This window comes from Sciurus carolinensis, chromosome 2 (assembly GCF_902686445.1).
Source record: "Sciurus carolinensis chromosome 2, mSciCar1.2, whole genome shotgun sequence".
Classification (NCBI taxonomy): domain Eukaryota; kingdom Metazoa; phylum Chordata; class Mammalia; order Rodentia; family Sciuridae; genus Sciurus; species Sciurus carolinensis.
In genome coordinates, this window is record NC_062214.1 from 34,411,269 (window position 1) to 34,436,060 (window position 24,792).

At 36.2% G+C, this 24,792-nt stretch overlaps 1 protein-coding gene across 14 annotated transcripts in view; it reads left to right on the forward strand.

Moving 5' to 3' along the window:
- Window positions 1-24,792, forward strand: part of Plcb4 (phospholipase C beta 4) — a 386,027-nt gene that overhangs the window by 353,408 nt on the left and 7,827 nt on the right. For all 14 annotated transcript variants that reach the window (XM_047537208.1, XM_047537209.1, XM_047537192.1 and 11 more), the window contains 6 exons: window positions 197-246; window positions 410-475; window positions 12,515-12,630; window positions 17,131-17,206; window positions 19,057-19,232; window positions 21,896-21,997. In XM_047537208.1, coding sequence (XP_047393164.1) covers window positions 197-246; window positions 410-475; window positions 12,515-12,630; window positions 17,131-17,206; window positions 19,057-19,232; window positions 21,896-21,997 — 586 coding nt within the window. The remainder of the gene's footprint in view (window positions 1-196; window positions 247-409; window positions 476-12,514; window positions 12,631-17,130; window positions 17,207-19,056; window positions 19,233-21,895; window positions 21,998-24,792) is intronic.

Here is a 24,792-nt window from a genome sequence, read left to right on the forward strand (position 1 = left end):
CTGTTCTGGCAGGGAGCCTACGACACTAAGTATTTCAATGGTCTAGTTAAATGTTTTATCACTGGAATTTAAGATGTTTATATCCATAAAATTACATGCTTCTAAGTCTTTAGATAAGTTTTCAAATCTGTAAATGTTATATGATCAGTTATTCTAATTTTTAATATACACAATAACTTTTAATTACTTTTTTTAGGTATTGAACTTATCCCTCAAGTGAGGATAGAAGATTTAAAGCAGATGAAGGTAACTTGACCATTCTGCAGACACTCTTATGTTATACATGTTGATAAAACCAAAATATGTTTGTTTCTCTCCAGCTGCAATCATTTTGACTATAAAACACACACACACACACACACACACACACAAAACAAACTTATTGTGGAACTTCTTTTCCCCCCCACAGGCTTACTTGAAGCATTTAAAGAAACAACAGAAAGAGCTAAATTCTTTAAAGAAGAAACATGCAAAGGTACAATGTCTTTTATGTGCATATGTATGTTTAATTTCACTGGCTTATTTATGTTTTACTTTGATGAAAACCTATGGCTTCTATTTTGTGTAAGATAGGGAACAATTATTCATAGATGAAAGCACTACTTAGAAGCTAATCCTAGCTAACTAGACAGCAGTATCTTCATTTTAACAGATTTCCAATGAAATTAAAATACAGAATCCATTTGGGATTTATTGTCACTGATTTATAGTCAGCATTTGTAACAATTATTTTAAACATATACTGAAGCTTCACCCATTTCAAAGTTGTTCCACTAATAATAAAGCTTTATTTAAAATCTTGGGTGACAATTATATAAAATATTTGGCAATAGCCTGACCATTGAAGACTAGCTCACATGACAGCTGCAGGTTATGCTAACTCCCTGGGTCTAATGGTTGGTGCACACAGTGTGTGGAGGAAGAGGCTAGCAACCTCTGGACTTCCCACACCCCTGGCACCTGGAGAGGGAATACTTACCATTTCTCCCAACCCATAGTTATGTAAGCCCTGCTCAGGAGCCTACTTCTAAAATGTATTTATTTTTCCTTTCTACCCATAAGAAATCTTTTTGGCAATGATTGGGAGAAATTTTAAGGGTTGGTTGCAAATTTAAGAGAACATCCGTAGGTGGGTCCAAGAATTCTCCAGGTGGTTGAAAAATATCCTAGCCCTCAAATAAGATCGTCCTTTCCAGTTTTCCCTCACCAAGAAGGGAGAAAACGTTCAATATCACTTTCCTTTCCAAGATGTATAACACCTGCTGCTGTTGATGCTGGGAGAACAGTGTGTGTCCCTTTCTGTGAAAGGCAATAAGATCAAGAGAAACTGCATGTCTTTTTTTAATCTTTTGTTTATTTGTTTGTTTATATATACATGACAGTAGGGTGTATTTTGACATACTATACACGCATGTGGTGCAAACCATTACAATTTTGATCCCATTCTTGTGGTTGAACATGATGTGACGTTACACTGGTCATGTATTCATATGTGAGCATAGAGAAGTTATGTCAAATTCATTCTTCTCTTCCATAATCCACCTCCTTCCATTCCCTTCATTCACCTTTGTCTAATCCAATGAACTTACTTACTTTCTCTCCCTAGTCTTCCTTGTTATGGGTTAATATTCACATATCAGAGAGAACATTGACCTTTGATTTTTGGGGGGGACTGACATTTCACTTAGCATGATAATCTCCAGTTCCATCCATTTGCTGGCAAATGCCATAATTTCATTCTTCTTTATAACTGAGTAATATTCCAATGTGTATATTTACCCCATTTTCTTTATCCATTACTCTGTCGAAGGGAACCTGGGTTGGTTCCATAGCTTGGCTATTGTGAATTGAGCTGCTATAAACATTGACGTGGCTGTGTCACTGTAGTATACTAATTTTAAGTCCTTTGTGTATAAGCTGAGAAGTGGAATAACTGGGCCAAATGGTGGTTCCATTCTAGGAACAGTAAGGAATCTCCATACTGCTTTCCATAGTGGTTACACCAATTTGCAATCCCACTAGCAATGTATGAGTGACTCTTTTTCCCCACAGCCTCACCAACATTTATTGCTACTTGTGTTCTTGATCATTGCCATTCTGACTGAAGCGAGATGGAATCTCAGTGTAGTTTTAATTTGCATTTCTCTAATTGTAGAGATGTTGAAAGTTTCTTCATATAGTTTTTGACCATTCATATTTCTTCTTCTGTGAAGTACCTGTTCATTTCCTTTGCCTATTTATTGATTGTGTTACTTGGTTTTTTGGTATTAAGTTTTTTGAGTTCTTTGTATATCCTGGAGATTAATGCTCTAACTGAGGTGCCTGTGATAAAGATATTCTTCCATTCTGTAGGCCTTCTCTTCACGTTCTTGATTGTTTTCTTTGCTGTGAAGAAGTTTGTTTGGTTCCATGTCATCCCATTTATTGATTCTTGATTTTGCTTCTTGTGCTTTAGGAGTCTTATTGAGGAAATCTATTCATGAGCTGATATATGGAGATTTGGGTCTATTTTTCCTCCTATTAGGCACAGGGTCTCTGGTCTAATGCTAAGTCCTTGACCCACTTTGAGTTGAGTTTTGTGCGGGGTGGAGATATAGGGGTTCATTTCTTACTTTGAAATGACTTCTGAGTCATTTTAAACTAACCTTGCATTTCCACTTCTTTATACTGTTGCCCAAGCTTCACCCCAAGGCATGTCCTATAGTTTGGGGCTTGAACAGTATACCTCTGAATCACTCTAGATGTTAAGATGTAAAACATATGGCCTGGAAGCCCATCACTTCTTTGAGAGTTTTTGCTCATTTGAAGTCAGGCCTAGTCATGGCCTATTAATGTTCCCTGTATTATTGATTCAATGATATAGCAAATTTGCTGATACAGTCACTTCAAAGACCTGTGTTCCTAAGTGCATGAGTAATTCCATTCAGTGGGTTTCCTCTCATTGCCCATTTTGGAAATACTGCATACTTTTATTTTATAAGTGTGGGACTCTTGGAAACAGAGGTGTTTAAAATAAGGATTTTAATCTTATTTCATATTTGCAATAAATAGAGTGTGAAAAAAATAGAGAGGGGGAAAGAAATAAGAGAAAATGCAAGTGAAATGGTTTTAATGATTAGAAATGGAGTTGGTGCCCAAATGCCACAACATTATATAACGGATTTTGCATTTAGATTTCTGTCATTGAGCAGGCACCTCAGTGACCTTTGGGATATTTGGGAAGGTAAATTTTATTGGCCTCATTTAATATTTCCTTGAGGCATGACAAGGAAATATACTGTGACTGATATTAGTAACAACAGTAACAGCAGCTACAATTTTTCCATATTTTCCAGATGCCAAACTAGTACATTATGTATGTTGTCTTTTTCAATGAGCCTCCATTTGCACATTAACAAGTTGTGGACTAGTAAGGTTAAGCAATTTAACTAATAATCAGCATTAAGGAGCAACAGAGCTGGTACTTGAACCCAAATTATCTGAATCCAGAACTATACTCCTTATTGCCCTATTTTTGTTTGTTTGTTTGTTTGTTTGGTACTGGAGATTGAACCCAGGGGCACTTAACCACTGAGCTACATTCCCAGTAGTTCTTTTTATTTTTTATTTTAGGACAAGGTCTTGCTAAGTTGCTTAGGGCCTCTCTAAGTTGCTGAAGCTGGCCTTAAACTTGGAATCTTCCTGCCTCAACTCCCGAGTCACTAGATTATAGGCATGCACCTCTGTGCCTGACTTTATGCATTATTCTATGTAGGCTATTGGATGCTTCACTGAGTGAACAAGTTCACCCTTGTTGAGTGAATGCAGTCAGCACATGGGATGTTAAGGAAATTCCCTATTTACTTTGACAGTGTTGATATACTAGTTATCCTGATGGTTACTAAGGAAGAACAGGAAGAATGTGCCTCAGTTCTTTTCAAGTTGACCTACCTCATACATACAGTAGCCTATTGTTTCTCATGTCTAATTTTGAGTCAAAATGAGTCCCAACTGACTTAGGTCAGTTTACAGGCTTATCTGTTAATCACAAAACTACAAAGATGGGAAATTTTTTTTTTTTTTCTGAGAGATCATTTATAAGTAGATCTTTCCCTCTACCTCAAATGCCTTGGACTTTGTTCTATTTGTTTCATTCTCCCAGGTTAGAAGGAAAATTAATATAATCTCATTCACCAGCCAGTAGTTTCCAAATGACTAGATGGATCTAAGTTGCCTTCATTTGCAGAAAATTACCTGCAGCTTATTCAAGTCCCTGCATTATAACAGGACACACAAGATTTTAAATGTCCCCAAGTGCTGGTACCTGAATCTGTGTGGACTTTCACAACAGTTTTAGTGTGCATTTTTTGGAGGAAGTTTTCGCCTTCAAAATTCCCTAGAGGAAGTAACACAGCCAAAGTGCCATGTGGTAGAACTTACCTGCTTCTTTTCAGAATGTTCTTCAAAAACATTTCTTAGCAGGCAAACGCATTTTGTCTGTTTTTCATACCCTCATACACTTCAGAAGTCAAAGGCACAAGTGTGTGATTATAAGCTTATGAATGAATGTCTTCTCCCACAATAAACACACAAGGGACCCACTTTTTTATTCAGCTTGTGTTGGCAGTATAATTTCTGAAATCTGAACTCTTAAGTCTTTTATATAAAACTATTATGACTAATAAAGCTAACATTTAATGCCACTTTCTTGACATATTTTATATATATTCTTAAATTCTCACAATATTTATGAAATCTTTAATAATACTCTCCAAATTTTAGACATGAAAAAAATAAAATTCAGAGAAGGGAAATCTCTTGCCCAGAACAATATAACTAGTTAAATGCTGGTTACAATCTGTTTCCATAACTGTAACACCATATCTTTACTACTTACCACATTGTCCATTTTTATTTAAAAAAAAAAATTTGGTCTATTTTGTTTATCTAAGGACTTTGCAAATCATTATTATTCAATAATAATAGATATTACTATAGGACCTATAGATATTCTGTACTTTTTTCAGTCTTTATTATTTTCTTAATATTTTAAAAAAGAAAAACTAGTGAAAGAATGTGAAGATGCAGTAAATCTATTACCATTGGGTGTGTTGGTACCTCTGATCTCCATTTGACCTGTTTAACCTAACACGCATTTTTCTGTCAACACTTCTTAAATGGTAAAACTATCTAATATATATTGATGTTTACTTAAGCATTTACTCTCAAGTATTCTTGTTACAATTATATAAAGGGGTACTATAATGTTGACTTGTATTAGTTAGCTTTTGCTGGGTACAAACCATGCTGAAATACAGTGATTTATTTAGCTTGCAATATTGTGGGCCAGCAGTTTGGGCTGGCTTTATCTGGATGACCCCTCTGTTCTTAGCTGGATTCATATGTGCATCTGTCGTCCCTGTCAGCATGACAGGTAATGGGTAGGTAGTCAACTGCCTAATTTAGGAAGGCCTCTGCTAAGCCATTTACGCTCTGTGGTCTCTCATCCTCCTGTGGGCTAGTCCAGGCTTATTCACATGGCAGAGTTCCCAAAAGACCAAGCAGAACATGCAAGGTTTCTTGAGGTCTCACCTCAGTCTGGCACACTACCCTGCTTGGCTAAAGCAAGTCATATATCTGGCCTAGACACAAAGGTGGAGGACTCTCCACCTCTTGACAGATGGCAAAGTATTGTAAAGCAGGGTAAATAGAGAGAAGAAAATAATTGTGACCATTTTTGCAGATAGTCAACCAAGCAATGGACCAAGGAGATCATTTATGCTTAAAGGAAGCACACCTTGACTAAATCATCTAGTTTTTAAATAGTAGAGAAAGGATTTGAACCAAATTCAGTTGAACTGGAGAACCCAAACTCTTAACCACTATACTTAATGCCTCTGAGTTCTCTCATGTTAATTTCTTTTTCCACACATCATCTTCTTGATGGTCTCCACTCCTGATTATTAAAAGCCATCATGAGACTTTCATGCACAAGTATATTGACTTTTTTTGAACTAGTTCTTCAACATCTGGTTATTGGGGTGAGAGCCAAAGTTCTCACAAAAATGCCAATTCTTGTGTCCAGCAGAGACTTAGTTAACTATCATCTCCAAGGTGAGTTCTGGGAAGTGCATTTTAAATAATCTTCTCTCCTGTGTACTCTGTTATTTTGAAAACTGTTTCTTTGGGAACATTGTTTAGCACTCTTTGCTATCCCTCAGCCTCAAATTGAAAACTCCACTAGTCGCCTGCAGGATGCAGATCAGATCTTATTAAGGAAACCAAAGCTTTACCCTTTTGTCAAGCAGCAGTGAGAAAAAGTTCTCCCAGCCATTCTGTAAAATTCTGCAATTCATTCATATTAGTTTTGAGGCTACCTAAGATGGAGCTAAGGCTCAGCATCCCAAAACCATAGTTATACAATTAACTACTGAGCAAAGAGAGCAGTCCAGACAGCACTCCTCTAACTTCTGTGCCTGTGTTTCAGCCTTGGCACTCTGTGGGTAAGAGTAGGGAGCAGCATTTAGTCCATCTTCAGTGACCATAGGGAGAGCTCTTCTCTTTCACAAACAAATGCAGATAAATAATTCTACTCCTGGGGCTGGAGCTGTAGCTCAGTGGTAGAGCACTTGCCTAGCACATGTAAGGCAATGGGTTCAATCTTCAACAGCACCACATAAAAATAACTAAGTAAATAAAATAAAAGTATTCTGTCCATCTACAGACAAGAATAAAAAAACAACAATTTAAATAATAATAATTCCATTCCTTTTTAGACCTAAAGGGAAATGGAGCATCCAATGAACTAACTCCCGGCAATTTAAGAAATAAATATATAGTCCAAAAAGGAGATTACTTCAAAACTTGAAGGTTAACTACAGGATGAGGATAGAATAGTGAACAAACTTGAGACTGCCATTTGCAAAAGAGAATTGTAAAAACAGGCCTGTGATCTCCTGATAGGATCCTGAGAAGAGAAGACAGGAATAATGACCATTAGCATCCCAAATGAAATCAACATGTTCATTAAAACCTCTATGTTTTAAAAAAGGGTATCAGTCAATCGTTTTTGACCCTCTGAATACAGCTGGCAATTTGACTTCTACTCGTCTTTCACTTTCTAGAACCATCTATTCAATTTGAAGCAAAAACTAGACTCATGGTTTTTATGTGTCCAATAGATGAGACATGGATAAAGCAGAACTAAGCAACAGTAATCGCACCTTAGCCCATGACTCATCTCCCACCATTGTTGTCTACAGCGTATATGGGTTTTCTAACAAAGAATCATAAAATCTTATACATGAATTTCCTGCTGTTTTAATATTAACCTCTAATTCAATCTCTTCTTGAAATACTGTGTAAGCCACAAAAAGAAGAAAAAAAAAAAAAAAACTTAAAGTGATACCTGCAGACTGTATACAACCATTGGGCCACCAGTGTGCAGCATCAACTTTAAATGAGTCAAATAAAATACCCAAGAAGCCTACTAAAATCTGCCATCCCTGAAAATCTTCTGGTGGTAATTTTGCTTTTTGTTATGCAAATTTTATAGCTGATAATACCAAGAATGCTCCTGAACTCATTAATTGGAATTCATGCTAAGACCAAAAGAACTATTAAGAAGTTGAAAGGGACAAAGACACAGAAGCCACCCACAGTCAGCCTGTTGGTCATCTCCAAGTTGCATGCTGAGCTAACATGAGTTAACTCAGATTTTCAATACCATCTGCAGTATAATAATTCACATCCACAGTCAGATGGGTCACAGGGATGAGTTGTAGCCCTAATTTCTCAAAAGAAGGTGAATTGTCTTTTCTTAACTTGAATGAGAAGTATATACAAGTTTTGCCAAAAACTATATATTATTCCCCCTCCCCAAATATTCCAATAAAGATTAATTTTGGTATTCTTGAACCGAATGAATGAAAAATAATTATGATTCTTTGATAATGCCTTGTGATTTCATTAAGGTCCAAAAGACTAAAATAAGTGATAGAATATTTTTGAGCTAAAATGGTCTTAGAGAATATTTCTTACTCCTTCAATATATAGAGTAGAAAGTTGAAACTTGACTAGAGTCAAATGGCAATCAATAATTAGGATCCCTCTTTCCTCCTGAAAGAAGTGTTGTCTAGGAACCAAATCATCTTGAAATCCTTCAGTAACCCCTGCCTACCATATAAGGGTAGAGTGCTGAGTCCAGAGAGAAACACAGAGATAATTTTTCAGTACCAGCTTTCTTCTTAACTTTTGTTAACCATAATCACTTTAATATACTTCTAATTTTTCAAATTATTTCCACATACATTAAATAACCTTGCAGCTCCTAAGCAACTCCTGAATTAGTCTGGACAAAAGTACCTTGCTCAGTTGTCTAATAAAGAAATTAGGCCTGGAAATTTAATATCTAATATAATATAAATGCTATGCCAGCAGTTGTTACAATGTATTGTGTAAACAATTCATTAATTATTCCAGGCTTTAAAAATACCTTGCTTCCTTTTCTAATAAAGAAATTAAGGCCTGGAAAGATTTATATGTGTTACACAAGACCACTTAGCTAATTATTGACACAGCTAAGACCAGAATCCAAACTTCTTTTGCTACATTTTTATGTTACTCTTTTATTCACACCATAACATTTGTATCCTTATTGAACATCTACTTTGTACCTGGTTTTGTGCTAGGTACTGGTAAACAAGGAAACTTGCTCTGCCCTTGTGGTGCATTATCACATAAGGTTAAATCCATTAGAAGCAACTTTATGGTATAAACAGCCTCAGTTCTCACATCTATCTGGGTTAATAAGGTTCCTCAGAATATATTCCTAGGAAATCCTCTGTGTTCGCCTACTTCCAGCCTCATATCTTCTACTTTTCCTGTGCTGCACTGGAATCTTTAAAGAGATAGTCTATTCCACCCTACTTTGAATGATAATTTGCAAGATACATAGGTAGGTGACCCCTTTAATATGTTCAGAGTTTGAAATCCCCTAATATTTTAGTCTTACAAAATTAACACATGTGCTAACCAACTGTGATGTCTTTCAAATCTTAAAAGACTAGGAGTAGAACATTTTAATAGGGATTTCACCCTCCATCCTTCCAAAGACACTGCAAGAGTAAATATGTTCAAGGACATATCAGTGTGTTATTATATTCCCAGAGCAGTGGGTTAAGCTTAAAAGAAAAGTTTTTTTATTAAATTATTCTGATTCCCAAGTCACTCTCAGTATATCACCATGGGTATTGAGTAGTATAAATAGATCTGTGTAGTGTTATATTTTGAGTAGGGTATAATAAGCATTTGAAATATGATTTATATTAGATTTACTTTGAACCCTAACATCCCTATCACTATCCCAATTATGAAGGTGAGCAGACCTGTTCTACAATCTAAGACTGAGAAATCTGTTGTCTTAATCCACTTAGTGCCATTTTGCAGAAGGTTTTACTGAAGTGTGTTTATAACAGAAAAGTGTACACCTTGCCAATATAGCAATATTAAGCATTGTGCCAAGTACAAATTAAACAAGACATTGTTGTATATAACAATTAGACCCTAAATTCACAGGAAGATAACATCATTTTTTTATTATTATTCTTATTTAGCTTTTAATTTTTTTATAGACTGCATTTTGATTCATTGTACACAAATGGGATACATCATTTTGTTTCTATGGTTATACACAATGTAGATTCATACCATTCGTGCAATCATACATGTACACAGGGCAATGATGTCTGTCTCATTCCACCGTTTTTTATACCTCCTCCCTCTCATTTCCTTCTACGTATTCTAAAGTTCCCCCATTATTCTCTCATTCCCCCTCCCAACCCCCATTATATATCATTCTCCACTTATCAGGGAAAACATTCAGCCTTTGGTTTTGGGGCTTGGCTTATTTCACTTAACATGATATTCTCCAATTCCATCCATTTATTTGCAAATGCCATAATATTATTCTTCTTTATGACCGAATAGTATTCCATTGTGTATATATACCAGACTTTCTTTATCCATTCATCTTTTGAAGGGCATCTAGGTTGGTTCCACAATCTAGCTATTGTGAACTGAGCTGCTATAAACATTGATGTGGCTGGTTACTGTAGTTTGCCGATTTTAAGTCCTTTGGGTATAAACTGAGGAGTAGGCTAACTGGGTCAAAAGGTGGGTCCATTCCAAGTATTCTGAGGATTCTCCACACTGCTTTCCAGAGTGGCTGCACCAATTTGCAACTCCACCAGCAATGTAAAAGTTTGCCTTTTTCCCCACATCCACGCCAACATCTATTATTGTTTGTGTTCTTGATAATAGCCATTCTAATTGGAGTAAGAAGAAATCTTAGAGTCATTTTAATTTGCATTTCTCTAATTAATAGAGATGTTGGACACTTTTTCATATATTTATTAATTGCCTGTGTGTCTTCTTCTGTAGAGTATCCAGTTCCTTGGCCCATTTATTGATTGGGTTCTTTGTATTTTTGGTGTAAAGTTTTGTAAGTTCTTTATAAATTTTGTAGATAAGTGCTCTATCTGAAGTGCATGTGGAAAAGATTTCCTTCCACACTATAGACTCTCTCTTCACATTCTTGATTGTATCCTTTGCTGAGTAAAAGCTTTTTAGTTTGAGTCCATTCCATTTATTGATTCTTGCTTTACTTCTTTTGCTTTGGGAGTCTTGTTGAGGAAGTCTGATCCTAAGCCAACATGATGAAGATTCAGGCCTACTTTGTCTTCTATTAGGTGCAGGGTCTCTGGTCTAATTCCTTATGTCTTTGATCCACTTTGAGTTGAGTTTTGTGCAGGGCGAGAGATAGAGGTTTAATTTCATGTTACTGCATATGGATTTCCGGTTTGGCCAGCACCATTTGTTGGAGAGGCTATCTTTTCTCCATTGTATGTTTTTGGCTCCTTTGTCTAGTATGAGGTGACTGTATTTATGTGATTTTGTCTCTGTGTCTTCTATTCTGTGTCTGCCATCTATTTTAGTGCCAATACCATGTTGTTTTTGTTACTGTTGCTCTGTAGAATAGTTTAATGTCTGGTATTGTGATATCTCCTGTTTCACCTTTTCTACTCAGGATTGTTTTGGCTATTCGAGGTCTCTTGTTCTTCCAGATGAAGTTCATGATTGCTTTCTGTTTCTATGAGGAATGTCATTGGGATTTTAATTGGAATTGCATTGAATCTGTATAGTGCCTTTGGTAGAATGGCCATTTTGATAATGTTAATTCTGCCTATCTAAGAACATGGGAGATCTTTCCATCATCGAGGGTTTTATGCCCATTATTAAGTTCATTTTCTTGGAACCTTCCAACCAGCACCAACCTTCTCTCCTCCCTCTCCCAGAAACAAGTCTCATGCATCAATGCATTTATGTATAAATGAATTATAGACCCAATCCTAGGTTAATTCACAAAAGAAGTGGAAAATTAAAGTTTTATTAAAGTTAAAAAAATCCCTTCCCCCTTTTTATGTCATGAATCTTTAAAGTGAATTCGGTTGACTGGGAGTCAAGTCTGCCTTAAGAAGAATATTAATTTATTTTTAAATTGTCATTGAATTTTCTAAAAAAATAAGCAAAAGGAGATATGACTGTAGGAGTAGTTATATAACTTGAGCAACACCTATCCATTCCAGTCAGAAATACTACCCCATTTCTCAAGAGCCAGACTAATCTTTTCATCAAATATTATTTAGAGGCGAGTGTCAGTGGTGGTGCTGATTTTCTTTGAACAGCCAAAGAAATCTGATTTCATATAAGTCACTGACTGTAGTCAATGTTGTCATTGTCCGGGAGGAAATAAGGTTTGTAGAGAAGTAGTTTCTGTTTTCAAAGCATAGCATTGCAGCTTTAATTACAGTGATTAAACAAAGCAGATCAGAAAACATTGTTACAAAACAACACCTGTAAAACTGAAGGCCAGAACTCCTGAATGCTATCATCATTCTCACAAGTATATGTGAAAAGGAAGTGTGTGAAAATACCTAGTGATGTCGATTCAGATTCAACTAATGGGGACAACCCCAGGAACAGTTCTGTGTGGGATGATGGTATTCAAGACATTATAAAATGTGCCAGGTGCTTAGAATCCATTTCACATAATTTCTTCTTTTTTGCAAAATATATACATTTCAATATATGGTGACTGTTCCTCAGGGTTTGAAGACAGGTGTGTAGAAGGAGCAATAGAACAGTGTCTAGGACAGCAGGAGAGGAATAAGTAGGAATCACATAGAGACCGAAGCAAGAGTTTTGAGGTGTTTGACACTGCCTTCCCATAAGCAGGATTGCTTTTTGAGATTGCTGTGTTCATTAGATAGGTTGGGGCTCCCTGGCTGGGGATGCCCTCGCATTGGATGGTAGACTAAAGTCTATGTAGTTCTCTGACCCAGTTACTCTTTATTTATTTATTTTTTTTAATTTCAAAAGACTACAAAAGCTGGTGAGATGATACCAGCCCAACAGTGTAAAGTTTACCAGCCATGCTGAAAGTCCAACTCAAAACTGCCAATTCTTCTTGTTCCAGGAGCACAGTACCATGCAGAAGTTACATTGCACGCAAGTTGACAAAATCGTGGCACAGTATGACAAAGAGAAGTCAACTCATGAGAAAATCCTGGAGAAAGCAATGAAGAAGAAGGGGTAATGCTGCTTATTTCCCTCTGAATACCTTTTTCACTGTTCATATTTTACTTTTTCCCAGAGTACATCTGCTTATTTATGCCAAGAAAGAACTCAGTATTGGCTCAGTTTCTACCATTAAAAAGAGCTCCTGGAAAATGAGACTCATTCATTTTCAACACCCTAGCATCAAAACAGGGCAAGGCATTGGTCCACTTACCCTTGATTTAGGGACATTTCTCAGCAGAGGCCCTGAAACCTATTCATTCCTTGTAATTCAGTGTCATAAAAAAATAAATCTTAGCCACAGTAATTGAAAAAAAATGTTTTTCTATGCTAATAATTGGTTTAACTTTTTATTTTAGGAGCAATTTTAAACTTATAGAAAAGTTGCAAAAATATAGTAGTACCTCCTCCTGTGCAGTTTCACTTCCCATGATTTCAGTTCCTATGGTCAATCACAGTCCAAAGATATTAAATGGAATATTCTAGAAATAGACAAGTCATAAATTGTAAATAGCTTTGATTACAGTATACAGCTTTAATTGTTCTATTTTAATATTAGCGACTGTTGCTGATACTTTACTGTGCCTAATTTGTAACTTAAATCTTATCATAGGCATGTAGGTATAAGAAACATAACACAGTTATGTTTGGTACTAGCTGTGGTTCCAGGCATTCACAAGGAATCTTGGAATGTGAATAAGGGGATACCACTTTAGTGCAGAGAAATTCCATATAACCTTAGCTCAGCTTCCTCAAAAGTTAATATCTCATATAACTGTAGTACAATTATAAGAATATAAAATTCACATTGGCATAATATCATTCATTAAACTCTAATGCTCTTTCAAGTTTCACCAGATTTCCTAATAATGCTGTTTTTCTATTCTAGGATCCACTCTAAAATTTCACGTTGCATTTACTTTCTTCTCAGTCTCCTCCAATCTATGATAGTCTCTCCCTTTCATGACTTTTTCAATTTGCAAGAGTTCTGCTCAATTATTTTGTAGAGAGTGTCTCCTTTTGGATTTGATGTTTTCCTCATGATTGGAGGGAGAGTATGCATCTTAGGAAAGCACAAAGTGATGCTGCTTCCTTAGCAACTCATGATGTCAGGGGCAATGTTGGTTACAGGGTCACTCGGTTACAGTGGTTTCTGACAGATTTCTGCACTGTAACATACACTGCTTTTCCCTTTACTACTAATCTATATCTTCAGGAAGATACCGTGAGACTAACACACATTCTATTTTTCTGAGGAATTGTTTTTGGTCCAGCTTTGTCTTCAGAAGATTTCCTTTGAATTTTAATCTCCTTCCGCAAATCCGGGCTATCTTCTAGTTTCCCACAGCCTTTGATGTGAGAGAAAAGAAGAAAAAAAGAATCACTTTTCCCTTTTCTTGATTCTTTTTTTTTTTCCTTTTGAAATTCACTTAAGTATATACCTAGCAAACTAACGCTCTGAAAACAGAATCAATTGCATTTATGTACAATTTCTGGTTCCAGAGATCTAATTTTATGACATGAAACTGATGTAATTTTCTTGAGGAATAAGCGATAGATAATTACATACACTATCCTGATGTCAAGCCACATCTTTTGAGAGTTACCTTCCTATTGATTACAGCTCTATTTTCCAGAAGAATACAAATCATACCTAACTATGGAGCATTATCATTACGCACAGTGTGCCTTTTGTTTTCAACTTTGTTTTCACTGAGTATCATAGCAGCAGAACCAAGGCTTTGAAAACATTTCGACACATTTTAAGTGAGTCAGGCAAAGCTCATGGCTTATGTGATCATCTTGATGAATATGATAGATTTTGAGGAGCTATGACTGTTTTAGACTTTTGGCTACATCATCAGCTTTGGCTTTTTATCTTATATATTTATTTATATATTAGTAAATTGTTTTCTCATTTTCAATGAAATTTTAGACCACAATGTGAAAGGGAGGTGGACATAGATTCTAATAACATGTTTTGAGGAAGAAATTTTGGAGAACTTTAAGGTTCTCTCCAAAAATAAGCATTTTAATTCACTAGTCACCTTTTCCAAAAATGGTCTATTTTTTTAATGGCTATATTGGAATTTTTTAACCAGAATCTTTATTTAGGAGCTAATAGATTTGAGTACTAATATCTTGTCTTTGCTAAAAAGTATTCAACAACTTTCTAAATCAACAACACTGCCTCTAGAAAGCAAAGAGGTATCCTGACCTCTTTATTGTTTTTCCTTTCAAAGGTTAAGTGGAGTCAAAGTGACATTACTTAAGTTTTTCCTCATAAGATACTTAGCACCCTTGTCAGGCTAATGAGCAGTCTTAGAGATCTCTCAACAAATGAAACCCATTTTTTCCTAAGTGTAGATAAGACTAAATATCTATAGATTTCTTCTTGCATCCTGTAATTGCCAAACATACTACCTCAGGGCTCTTCACTGAGAGCATTTTCAAAATCCTTAAAAAAATAGAAGTCTAAATAATACATTAAAAGTGTGACTCTGCTTCATGTACAACCAGAGAAACAACAGTTGTACAATGTGTTGTACAATTCATTTGTGTACAATGAATCAAAATAAATAATTTTTCTTTAAAAAATTTACTTCAGCTGGATGCAGTGGCACACACCTGCATTTCCAGTGGCTCAGGAAGCTGAGTCAAGAGGATTGTAAGTTAAAGGCCAGCCTCAGCAACTTAGCAAGGCCCTAAGCAACTTAGTGAAAACCTATCTCTAAATAAATAAATAAATAAATAAATAAATAAATAAATAAATAAAGCGAGCTTAGGATATGGTTCAGTGGTTAAGCATCCCTGGGTTCAGTACCTAGTATCCCCCAAAAAAATTACTTCAAAAATCACACATCAGATACTCTCTTCTGGAGAGCCATATTCTAAGTAAGTATAATTTCCTAGTATTACTGACCATGGGTATCAAGATTATCAGGACTTTTTACTATAAACAAGTTATAGTAAACGTCCATGAATGGGGAAACTGGTTATGTAGTCCTTGGAAATTTCTTAAGCAGAATTAATTTCCAAAGCAAATACAAACCATCAGTTCAACATAGGATTTTCCAACTTTCTGATGGTATAAAAACCATACGGTTAAGTAGAAAACCTACTTTCAATTTTGAATTTCAATCGTTTCCTGGGCTAGCAGCTTGCCATGCTGGGCAGTGGCCACCAGTTAGTACCACAAGGGCAAACAGTTGATGCTGCAATGGACTATTCTAAGCCAAGATGTTTGGAAGGTTAGATGAATGAGATGCATTTTCTACTTACGATGAATCTATCAGACATGATCCCCTCATAAGCCAGAACGCACCTGTAAAAGGTTTCCTTAACCCACCTTCTCAGTGAAGAGAATGATTGAAATAGGAAAAAAAAAAAAAAAAAAGGATCTTTATTCAAGTGCTCCATAGCTGTTGCCTAATGACATGAGAGCTATGTCTCTCCTGTGTTTTCTACTCAATATCTTTAAGGTAGCAGGGAGAAGATGAATGGGGAAGAAGAGGAAAGATAAGATGAAGCTGGGAAAATTCAAACTTACAGAAATTATTTTACATATCCGGAAAGTAAATGAGATTATTCAAGATATGAAAATGTGCAATCTTGATTTTTTTCTTAATATTACAGGAGTGCATAACTTAACGTCCAGAGCTAAGACCATTGAATGCAATGTATCACTGCACTTAATGTGAAAGATTTTTTCTAGAAAAAGGCAGGAGAGCATTTCAGTAATAACCAAGCTCACTGAATAATAGACTAGTGAAGAAACATACTGAGTGCCAGCCCCTAAGAAGAAACAGATTGATGAAAGACTTTGCATTTTTAGAGTAATGCTTCTTTCAGAGGAATGCTCAATTAATGACATAATGAAACATTCTGACTTAGGTTGTAATAAACCAGAACATACATGCTGAAAACAAAAGCTCAGGACATGTTCTTGTTTTAGCATCAATATGAAAAGGAAAATATAATCATTGATATATGCAGTAATTGTTGCTGGGCTATTGCCTAGCATCTATTTCTTACAATAGAATAAGAAGCAGAAATTACCCTATGATGCCAAGAAAGGCTATTTTCTTCCTCATTGGCATATGTAAAAGACAAAAATCTGGCTTTATGACCAAAATGTAAGAATTAAAAATTCATTTCAAGGCTGAAGACCTATTTTCCAGTTTTCATCCCAAATAATATTTTATTGAATAAATGAAAAAGTGCTTGAAGATAAATAGGAACCAAAATGGAAACTCCAACAACAGACCCCTAACAATGAAATAATTGCTGGGTCTGGAGCATTTCTTTGTGTAGCATTTGAATTGAGTAATCATGATACAGATAATATTTTGTAAGGTATGAATCTATTACTAGAAAAATTGATGCTGCCCAATGAGCCATAGTATTCCATATTTGATGAATATATTGTCTTCATCAGAAAGCTTTGTTCCAAAGGCCCGAGGGAAATGGGAGATATCTAATTTCTGGCATGCATTTGCAATTTTCTGTTTTCAGGGGAAATAATTGTCTGGAAATGAAAAAAGAAACAGAAATTAAAATTCAGACCCTGACATCAGATCACAAATCAAAGGTAAGAAAATGCCCATTTTTATAGCAGTGAACTTACAGAAGATACTTTGTAGTTTTTTAAGTGGAGTACCTGATACCAAATAGAAATAATGGTAGCCTGGGGCTACCCTGGGAAGAAATGGGATCCAGAGCTGGTGGTTGCCCCAGATTTACTTGCTTTGAGAAGAGGCACTTCATGGAACATCTTTTTGTCTTATCTATGGAAATATACTAACAAGATTTATTTTCTCTCATTCTAAATAGTCAAGTGAAATCATAAATAGACTAGAAGGAAATACTGTATAAAATATAGAAGGTAGAAGTAACAGTAAATGTATGAAAGAAAAGCACCCAAGTTGAATATTGAGTAGCTGCTTCATACTTACTCCATCTTTGCTATGGAAATTTGGAGTGAGGAAAATCTAGAGTCAGTGTATTAAGAGATGAGCATAATTACTTACATTTCTCCCCAAGACAGGAGAAAATAGGAGATTAAAAGACCTTACTTAAAGTTGAGGGCATTTGGAGACCTAAATGCTAAAACTCACTGAAGAGCAAAAAACAGTTCCTCCAGTAATATTAAATTTACAAAAAAAAAAATCTGTGCATATAATAAGATGAATGCAATTACTATGTACAACCATAAAACTATAATTAAAAAAAGAAAAAGAAAAAGAAAAAAAAACCTCAAAGCTCCCAACTCTGGCTTTTGATCACAGCAGCTAGCCTCCATATGTATATATGCAGCTTCTATTTTCCAGTCCAGTAGTCCTGTTGCATACATGGGCTAGCACTCTGCTCTTGATAAAGTGTTGGTGTCATTAATTTTGTACAGCATGAACTTCTATTGAGTAAGTGAACCATTTATGTTTTGAAAGCTAATCCTCACTCTCTCTGTCCTTATTTGGAATACCTGAAATTTAATGCTTTATGCAACAAACATTCCATGATTTTTACATGATTTACCTTTTCAACAGAAAAGAAGAAACCTCGGGAAGTGATATCAGTTTGCTTTTGCTGTAAAATAATCTGTTAAAATTTTGTGCCTTAAAACAACTACCTTTTATGAGCTCACAATTCAGTGAGTAGGAAATTTGGCCTATACTCTATTGGGTAGTTCTTCTGATTTTTCTAGGCTCCCTTTTGTGTCTACAGTAACTAGCAGGTGTTGGCCTCATGTGCTGGCCTCACCTCTGGGGGTTGGCTGGCTGCTGACTCTTTTACTACTTGACCTCTCAGCCTCTATCAGGCTAGCACAGGCTGCCACAGGGTGCCAGGCATAACAGAAGAATATGCACTGTCCAAACCTCTGCTTGCATAATGTTGGCTCTTGTCATCATGTTGGCTAAAGGAAGTCAGAAAGTCAGCTAAATTCAAGGATGTGGAGGAATAGACTCTAGCTATTAATAAGAGGAACTTCAGAACCACATTGCAAAGAATATGACTACCAAGAGGGGAGGACATGTATTAGGGATGATACCCCTACATGTATTAGGGATGATGCACTAAGTCATGATCCAGAAATAAGCATGCACACAGCTCTCTGTTTAGACCTGTTACTTGATGACAGTGAAGCAGGAATAAAAGCATGGAGTCATGGAGCGAATGCTGATGAAATTGATAAAGGAGTCCTAGGACCAGAGCATGAGCAAGTTAAGCAGTGATATAGTAGGTCACAGTTAAATATTTACAAGCCAAAGTGCTTGATTTATGTTAATAGGCAATGACTTCCTGATCCCATTGATTAGTACTTTTTTTTTTTATAGATTGCAGGGGTGGGAGGGAACTGCTGTGCATGAATTACATTGTGCTTTCAGTTCATACCTAACTTATGAGCATTCTAGATGACCCCATCCCTTTTTCACCAAATAGGTCAAAGAGATTGTGGCACAGCACACAAAGGAGTGGTCAGAAATGATCAACACCCACAGTGCTGAGGAGCAAGAAATCCGGGACCTGCACCTTAACCAGCAGTGTGAACTACTGAGAAAACTACTAATCAATGCTCATGAGCAGCAAACCCAGCAGCTGAAACTGTCCCATGACAGGTAAGAGAGTCAGCCATCCCTAGAGTAAGCTGCTAGTTTTTTTTTAAAGAGATTGGTTGTTTGTGGGTGTACATGTGTATGCACATGTATGTGTGCATGCACGCTTGACATACAATGCTAAGCTTTTATGTGTGTTGTTATCATACAATTGATGTGAACAAGGTGAACTATAAGAAATGACTTTTGCCAACAGAGAGCTTACAAGGGTTGGCAAGATGTTATGTTCACGTGAAAAGTTAAATCAAATTGCAAGTAGTGTGTGATACATACTACAAAATGTCATAGACATTAAGGGCATCCAGACTGTAGGTGTTCTACCTGCTCTGAGTGGTCTGGAAGGCTTTACCCAAATAGGGCTGGAACTGAACTTTGAAAAAATGATCCAGAAGAAGAAAAAACACCAAGGGAGAAAAAAACCAACCAGTGGAGCTCCTAGACTCAGTGACCACTCAGTGACTAACTTGGGAGAGACTAAGTTTACATTATTAGGAGTTCTGTGAACATTAGGAAGACAGGCCTGGTCTAAACACAGCAAAAAACAAAAAATATCAACTTACTTTGCCTCTTCCTACTTCAGCAAAGTAAATATTGCATTTGAAACCCTGTACAGGTTAAACTGGACCTTCCCCTGCAAAGAAGTGTTTGTGTCAATCATGCCTGTTCACCACAGCTTGCCTACAGCCAACTCACTTCCCTCTAAGTGCCTGCTGTATGACAGTTAGGTGTATTGGTGTTCACAAAGAATAAAAAAATGAAAACATTATACAAATAAACAACCTGCTTTTAAAAATGTTAGCTGCATAAATTATTTGGTTTCATGCCCACGTTCCCAGCCCTATTTTAAAGTGATAGATACTGCCATAGAGCATAAAGTCTTTTTGCCTTAGTTCCTGCTTCTTATTTGAGGCAACTAGGTAAAGTATAGCATGCTGTGTCTCCTCTGAGATAATGTCTTGTACCTCGTGCAGATGGAAGCACGCTATTTGGTTGTACAGGGTTAGAAGTCATCTTTTCTTTTTCCTGAGCAATATTCTTAATTTAATATGCAAAAAAAATCTGTTTCTCACTCTACCTTTGACTGTTGCTACAATGCCAAATTTTAGATTTAAAGACTTCTAGCATAAAGCTCTTTTCTTGTTCCTTTTTATTTTTTTTTAAATGATTTCTTTTCTTCATTTTATTTTGTTCTTGTTGTTCTTTTATTTTTAGATAGTGTCTCACTAAGTTTCCCAGGCTGTTCTAGAACTGTGATCCTCATGCCTCTGTCTCCTAAATAGCTAGTATTACACCACCATGCCTGGTGGCCATAGGCATTTTTCTAATCATTTTTGTACTTTAAAAAAGAAAAAAAAAGGCTGGGTATGGTGGTGCACTTCTATAATCCTAGCAACTAGGAGGCCAAGGCAGGAGTATCCCAAGTTCCAAGCCAACCTCTGCAAGTTAGCAAGGCTCTAAGCAATTTAGCAAGACCTTCTCTCAAAATAAAAAAATAAGTAAACATAAAGGGCTGGGATGTGGCTCAGTGGCTTAATGCCCCTATGTTAGATCTTGGCATCCAAAAATGAAATGAATAAAATAAAATAAACAAAATATAAATAAAATAAAATACTCCAAACAGTATACATCATCTGGAAAAAAAAATGCTTAGGAAGTCATTTGAGGTAACTAACAAGTTACTAATGTACCTTAAAAAGTAAATACACAGCATCTTTCAAAGCAACATCAGTGTTTAAGTTTTTTCTCAAGTGCCTGGTAATTGAGTTTCATTTTTGCCATCACAGTTGTTGTTCTCGGCCAAAAGTCCTTATTTTCTAAGCACTGTTTGCAACATTTGGTCATCAGTGTTAAATAAATAAATGGCTAAAGGGAGGAAGAAATGGTTGACTTACTAACAAGTTATGGAAAAAATTGAGAGCAATTTCCTTGGTTCCAGAGTTTCTATGCATAATAATTGAGAGCAATTTCCTTGGTTCCAGAGTTTCTATGCATAATCCTGCTGCTGTGGCTTTCAGGTAGCTGACTGAAGAACGCTCACCGTTGTCCATCATTTTTGATGGCACACACTCATGTACCCAGTGATGAGTCACTGTAAAGGAGCTTTTTTTCTGTTTCCTATGCATACATGAAACCATTGATTTACTTTCGTTCCCACAGACTGTCAGCAATAGGCAGTTCACTTGAGAGTGAGAGGACTCTTTCTCTCTTCCAGCACATCTGGTCTCAAATTATGTTAGACCAAGGTGGAAATTCTTTTGTTTTATGGACAGAGATGTCTCCTCTTTACAGACCACCACTATCACTTCACCACTAGGTGATCCACTGCCCCTGAAGGATCCACACAAGTTGGGACTTCTTCCCGCCTTTTCCAAAACACAAATTAACTTGATAAGATCAAAAATGAGAAGAATAAGTGAGCCTTGTTCTATCATTGCATGTATAATTTGTTCTTTGTTTACTTTTATATTTTTCAAATTTATAACATAATTTTTTCAAATATATAACATAAAATGTGCCACTGTAGCCATTTTTAAGCATGTGGCATCAGGTACATTCATGTTGTTGGGTACCTTCCATGGCCACCCATTTCCAGAACTCTTTCATCTTCCCCAAGTGAAACTGTACACTAACTCTCCATCCTTTACCTATTTGTTTTTCATATACAGGGAAAGCAAGGAAATGAGAGCCCACCAGGCTAAGATTTCTATGGAAAACAGCAAAGCCATCAGCCAAGACAAATCTATCAAGAATAAAGCAGAACGGGAAAGGTAAGTCTGAGCATGCTCACTGGAGAAATATGTCTTGACGTGAAGACACAGCCTCAGCAACATATGTGTGTATGGACACACATACTCATATCTGAGATATAAAACACTAGTGTGTTCTGACTAGGAGCTTATTATAGCTGCTATTGAGATTTATTATTATTGCTGTGGAACAATAGTCTGCAAAGTTTTCTGAATGTTTACTACCACCAATAAAATAAATGTATATTCAAAATGTGTGTGTTCATTTATACACAAAATGGTACAAAATTTGATATAATAATATAACTCTAAAACATCCTTCCCATGTCTTACTGGGTCAGCTTGCAAGGATCTCACCTGCTTAGGTGTAAGTACACTCTGGATGGGACTATTCTGAATAGCCAGCAGGCAGCCTTTGTCCCTTGATTTGAGATGTCCTTGATACCAGGGATCACATTTTTTTTTCATTTTCCAGGAATCATGTTAAAAGCTCCCATTCAGTTTTCTGGTTTGTCCTTGTGTTGGGTGTGTTTTCTGGAAAGAGAAATGAAGACAGGAATCCAGGTGCATGTGGTGCACTAAATAAGAGATCTTCAGCAAAGAGGAATTGGGAAAGCACAATGGAGTCAGGGTAGGCCTGAGTAAGGCTGGGGTCCCAGCCAGAGCCCCCTGGTAGCCTGTCCCCAAGCTGCAGACTATACCTTGCACCCCAAATGTTTCCCCCTTTGAGGCAAGGGTATCTGATTTGCATATTTCCATACTGGTCAGTCACTGGCTGCCTGGAATTGGGGCAAGGCTTGCATGTCTTTTAGTGAAGGTGCCAAGTGCAAGTGCCCTTTTACTGCAGCTGATAGAGGGGCATCCGAGGGGTATCAATTATCATGTTACCCAAAACAGGGAGTTAACAGCACTTGGTTACCAGTGACTACAGATAATACCTTCACCTCTTCTGCTTACCATCCACCTCTGAGGATGCCATCAGTTTCCTAACCAAGAGGCTGACTTAGGGCTTAGGTACAGCCTTGTCCTACAGGAATGATACCTAGCCAGAGATGGTCTTCCGGGGGAAGTCCATGTCCCATCAAGAGACTGTTTCATGCCTTGCAAAGTACAGAACACAGTGAAGATTTGCTCTCGGGGATTAAACAGAAACATGAGTGAGAGGTTCAGGTCATTCATCATCCTGCGAACCATGGTCCGAGCAGTTAGAGAACTGGAAGCTACAAAGTAGATCCTCCTCATTTCAGCTCCCCTGCTGCCCTTGCTGAATACCTTGTGTTTCCTTTTTGTTTTGAAGACATCAGGACTGCTGTCCAACTACTTGATGCCACTGACTTTTTAAACACATTTCAATTATTGAATGATGCTCAATCATTCAATTATCAAACTATGATAAAATATTAACCATAGTACCATCTAGTACATCTCTTGTATCTAGTACATCTCTTGTGCTGAAATTTTTTTTTGCAATAAGTACTAATTGGAAATAATGGACCTAAAATGGGATAGGAAATCCCACAGCCATTTTGACCTGAAAATGCATTGCCTTTCCCACACTTTGATCAAGATAGTTCTCTGTCAATGTGGAGTAGTATTTCTGTTTCACAGTAAGAAGGCTACTAGGGAGGTTTATCAATCATTTGTACCAATGCTTATTTGCAGCATGATGTCCTGGTATCTTTCTGGGTCTTTATTATCAAAAGGTGCCAGTCTCTGGATGTTATTCTCAGATAAGGAACTTGTCTTAAGTGTCTCAGATGCATGAAAATGTCACTATCTTCTTCAGCTCAAAAACATAAAATATTTTAGCCATGGTTTTAAAAAACACCTTATGAATTTGAATTGTTTTAGACTGTCCAAAGTGAAATAGAGTTCAACATGATAAATTTACTAATTACTAAATAGTTCTTTATCTTTTTTTCCAAATGTGTTCTAAAGTAGACATTAGTTCAACTACAAATTATCTTTAATTCTAAGTTGCAGCTAATTAATTAGCAAGTTTTAAAAAATTTATTTTCCTTATTTTGACTTATATTTATTTCTTATAATTTTGTATGCAGTGATAGGTGGTTCCCCAAATTAAAAAGTGACTAGTGTTAAAAAATAATAACTTCTGTATGACAAATAGTTAATTACTTTCCAAATGCACATACCATATGTATATTTATGTGTACATAAAGTAAAAATTTAGTTGAGAAATAAAACTAAAAATGTATCATAGCACTAAGAAAGACATAAAGACAGAAAAATTGTTCTTTTTCTGATTCAAAGACATTTCAACAGAAATTACACAGCATTTATAACTGAAGTGACAAAGCAAGCACTATGTATCAACAGGTACCAGGTGGCTAAAGTGACATTTAGGTGAAAAGTATAGCTAGATGCATGTATTTTTAAAGGTGTGAAAATTGATGAGCTAACCTGTTGAAGAAGGTATGAAGGTCAAGAAACAGAGTAAGCTCAGAGATCTCAGATGGGACAAAATAACAAATAAAAAAGCAGAAAACATTTAAATAGAATAAAAAGCAACAGAGTATCCACAAAAACAAAAGCTTGGGATATGAAAAAATAATAAGCTCTGTAAATTTTCTACAAGACTAATCAAGATGAAAAAGAGAAAGCACAAATTAGTGAAGCTAGGATGGAAAGGAGAAAATAACTACAGAGATAATAAGGGAAGGGGTATGGGAGTAGGAAGGATAGTAGATAATATTACCTCATGTACATGTATGGCTGCATGACCAATGTGATCCTACAATATGTATAATCAGAAAAATGAGAGATTACACTCTACTTATGTATGATCAATCAAAATG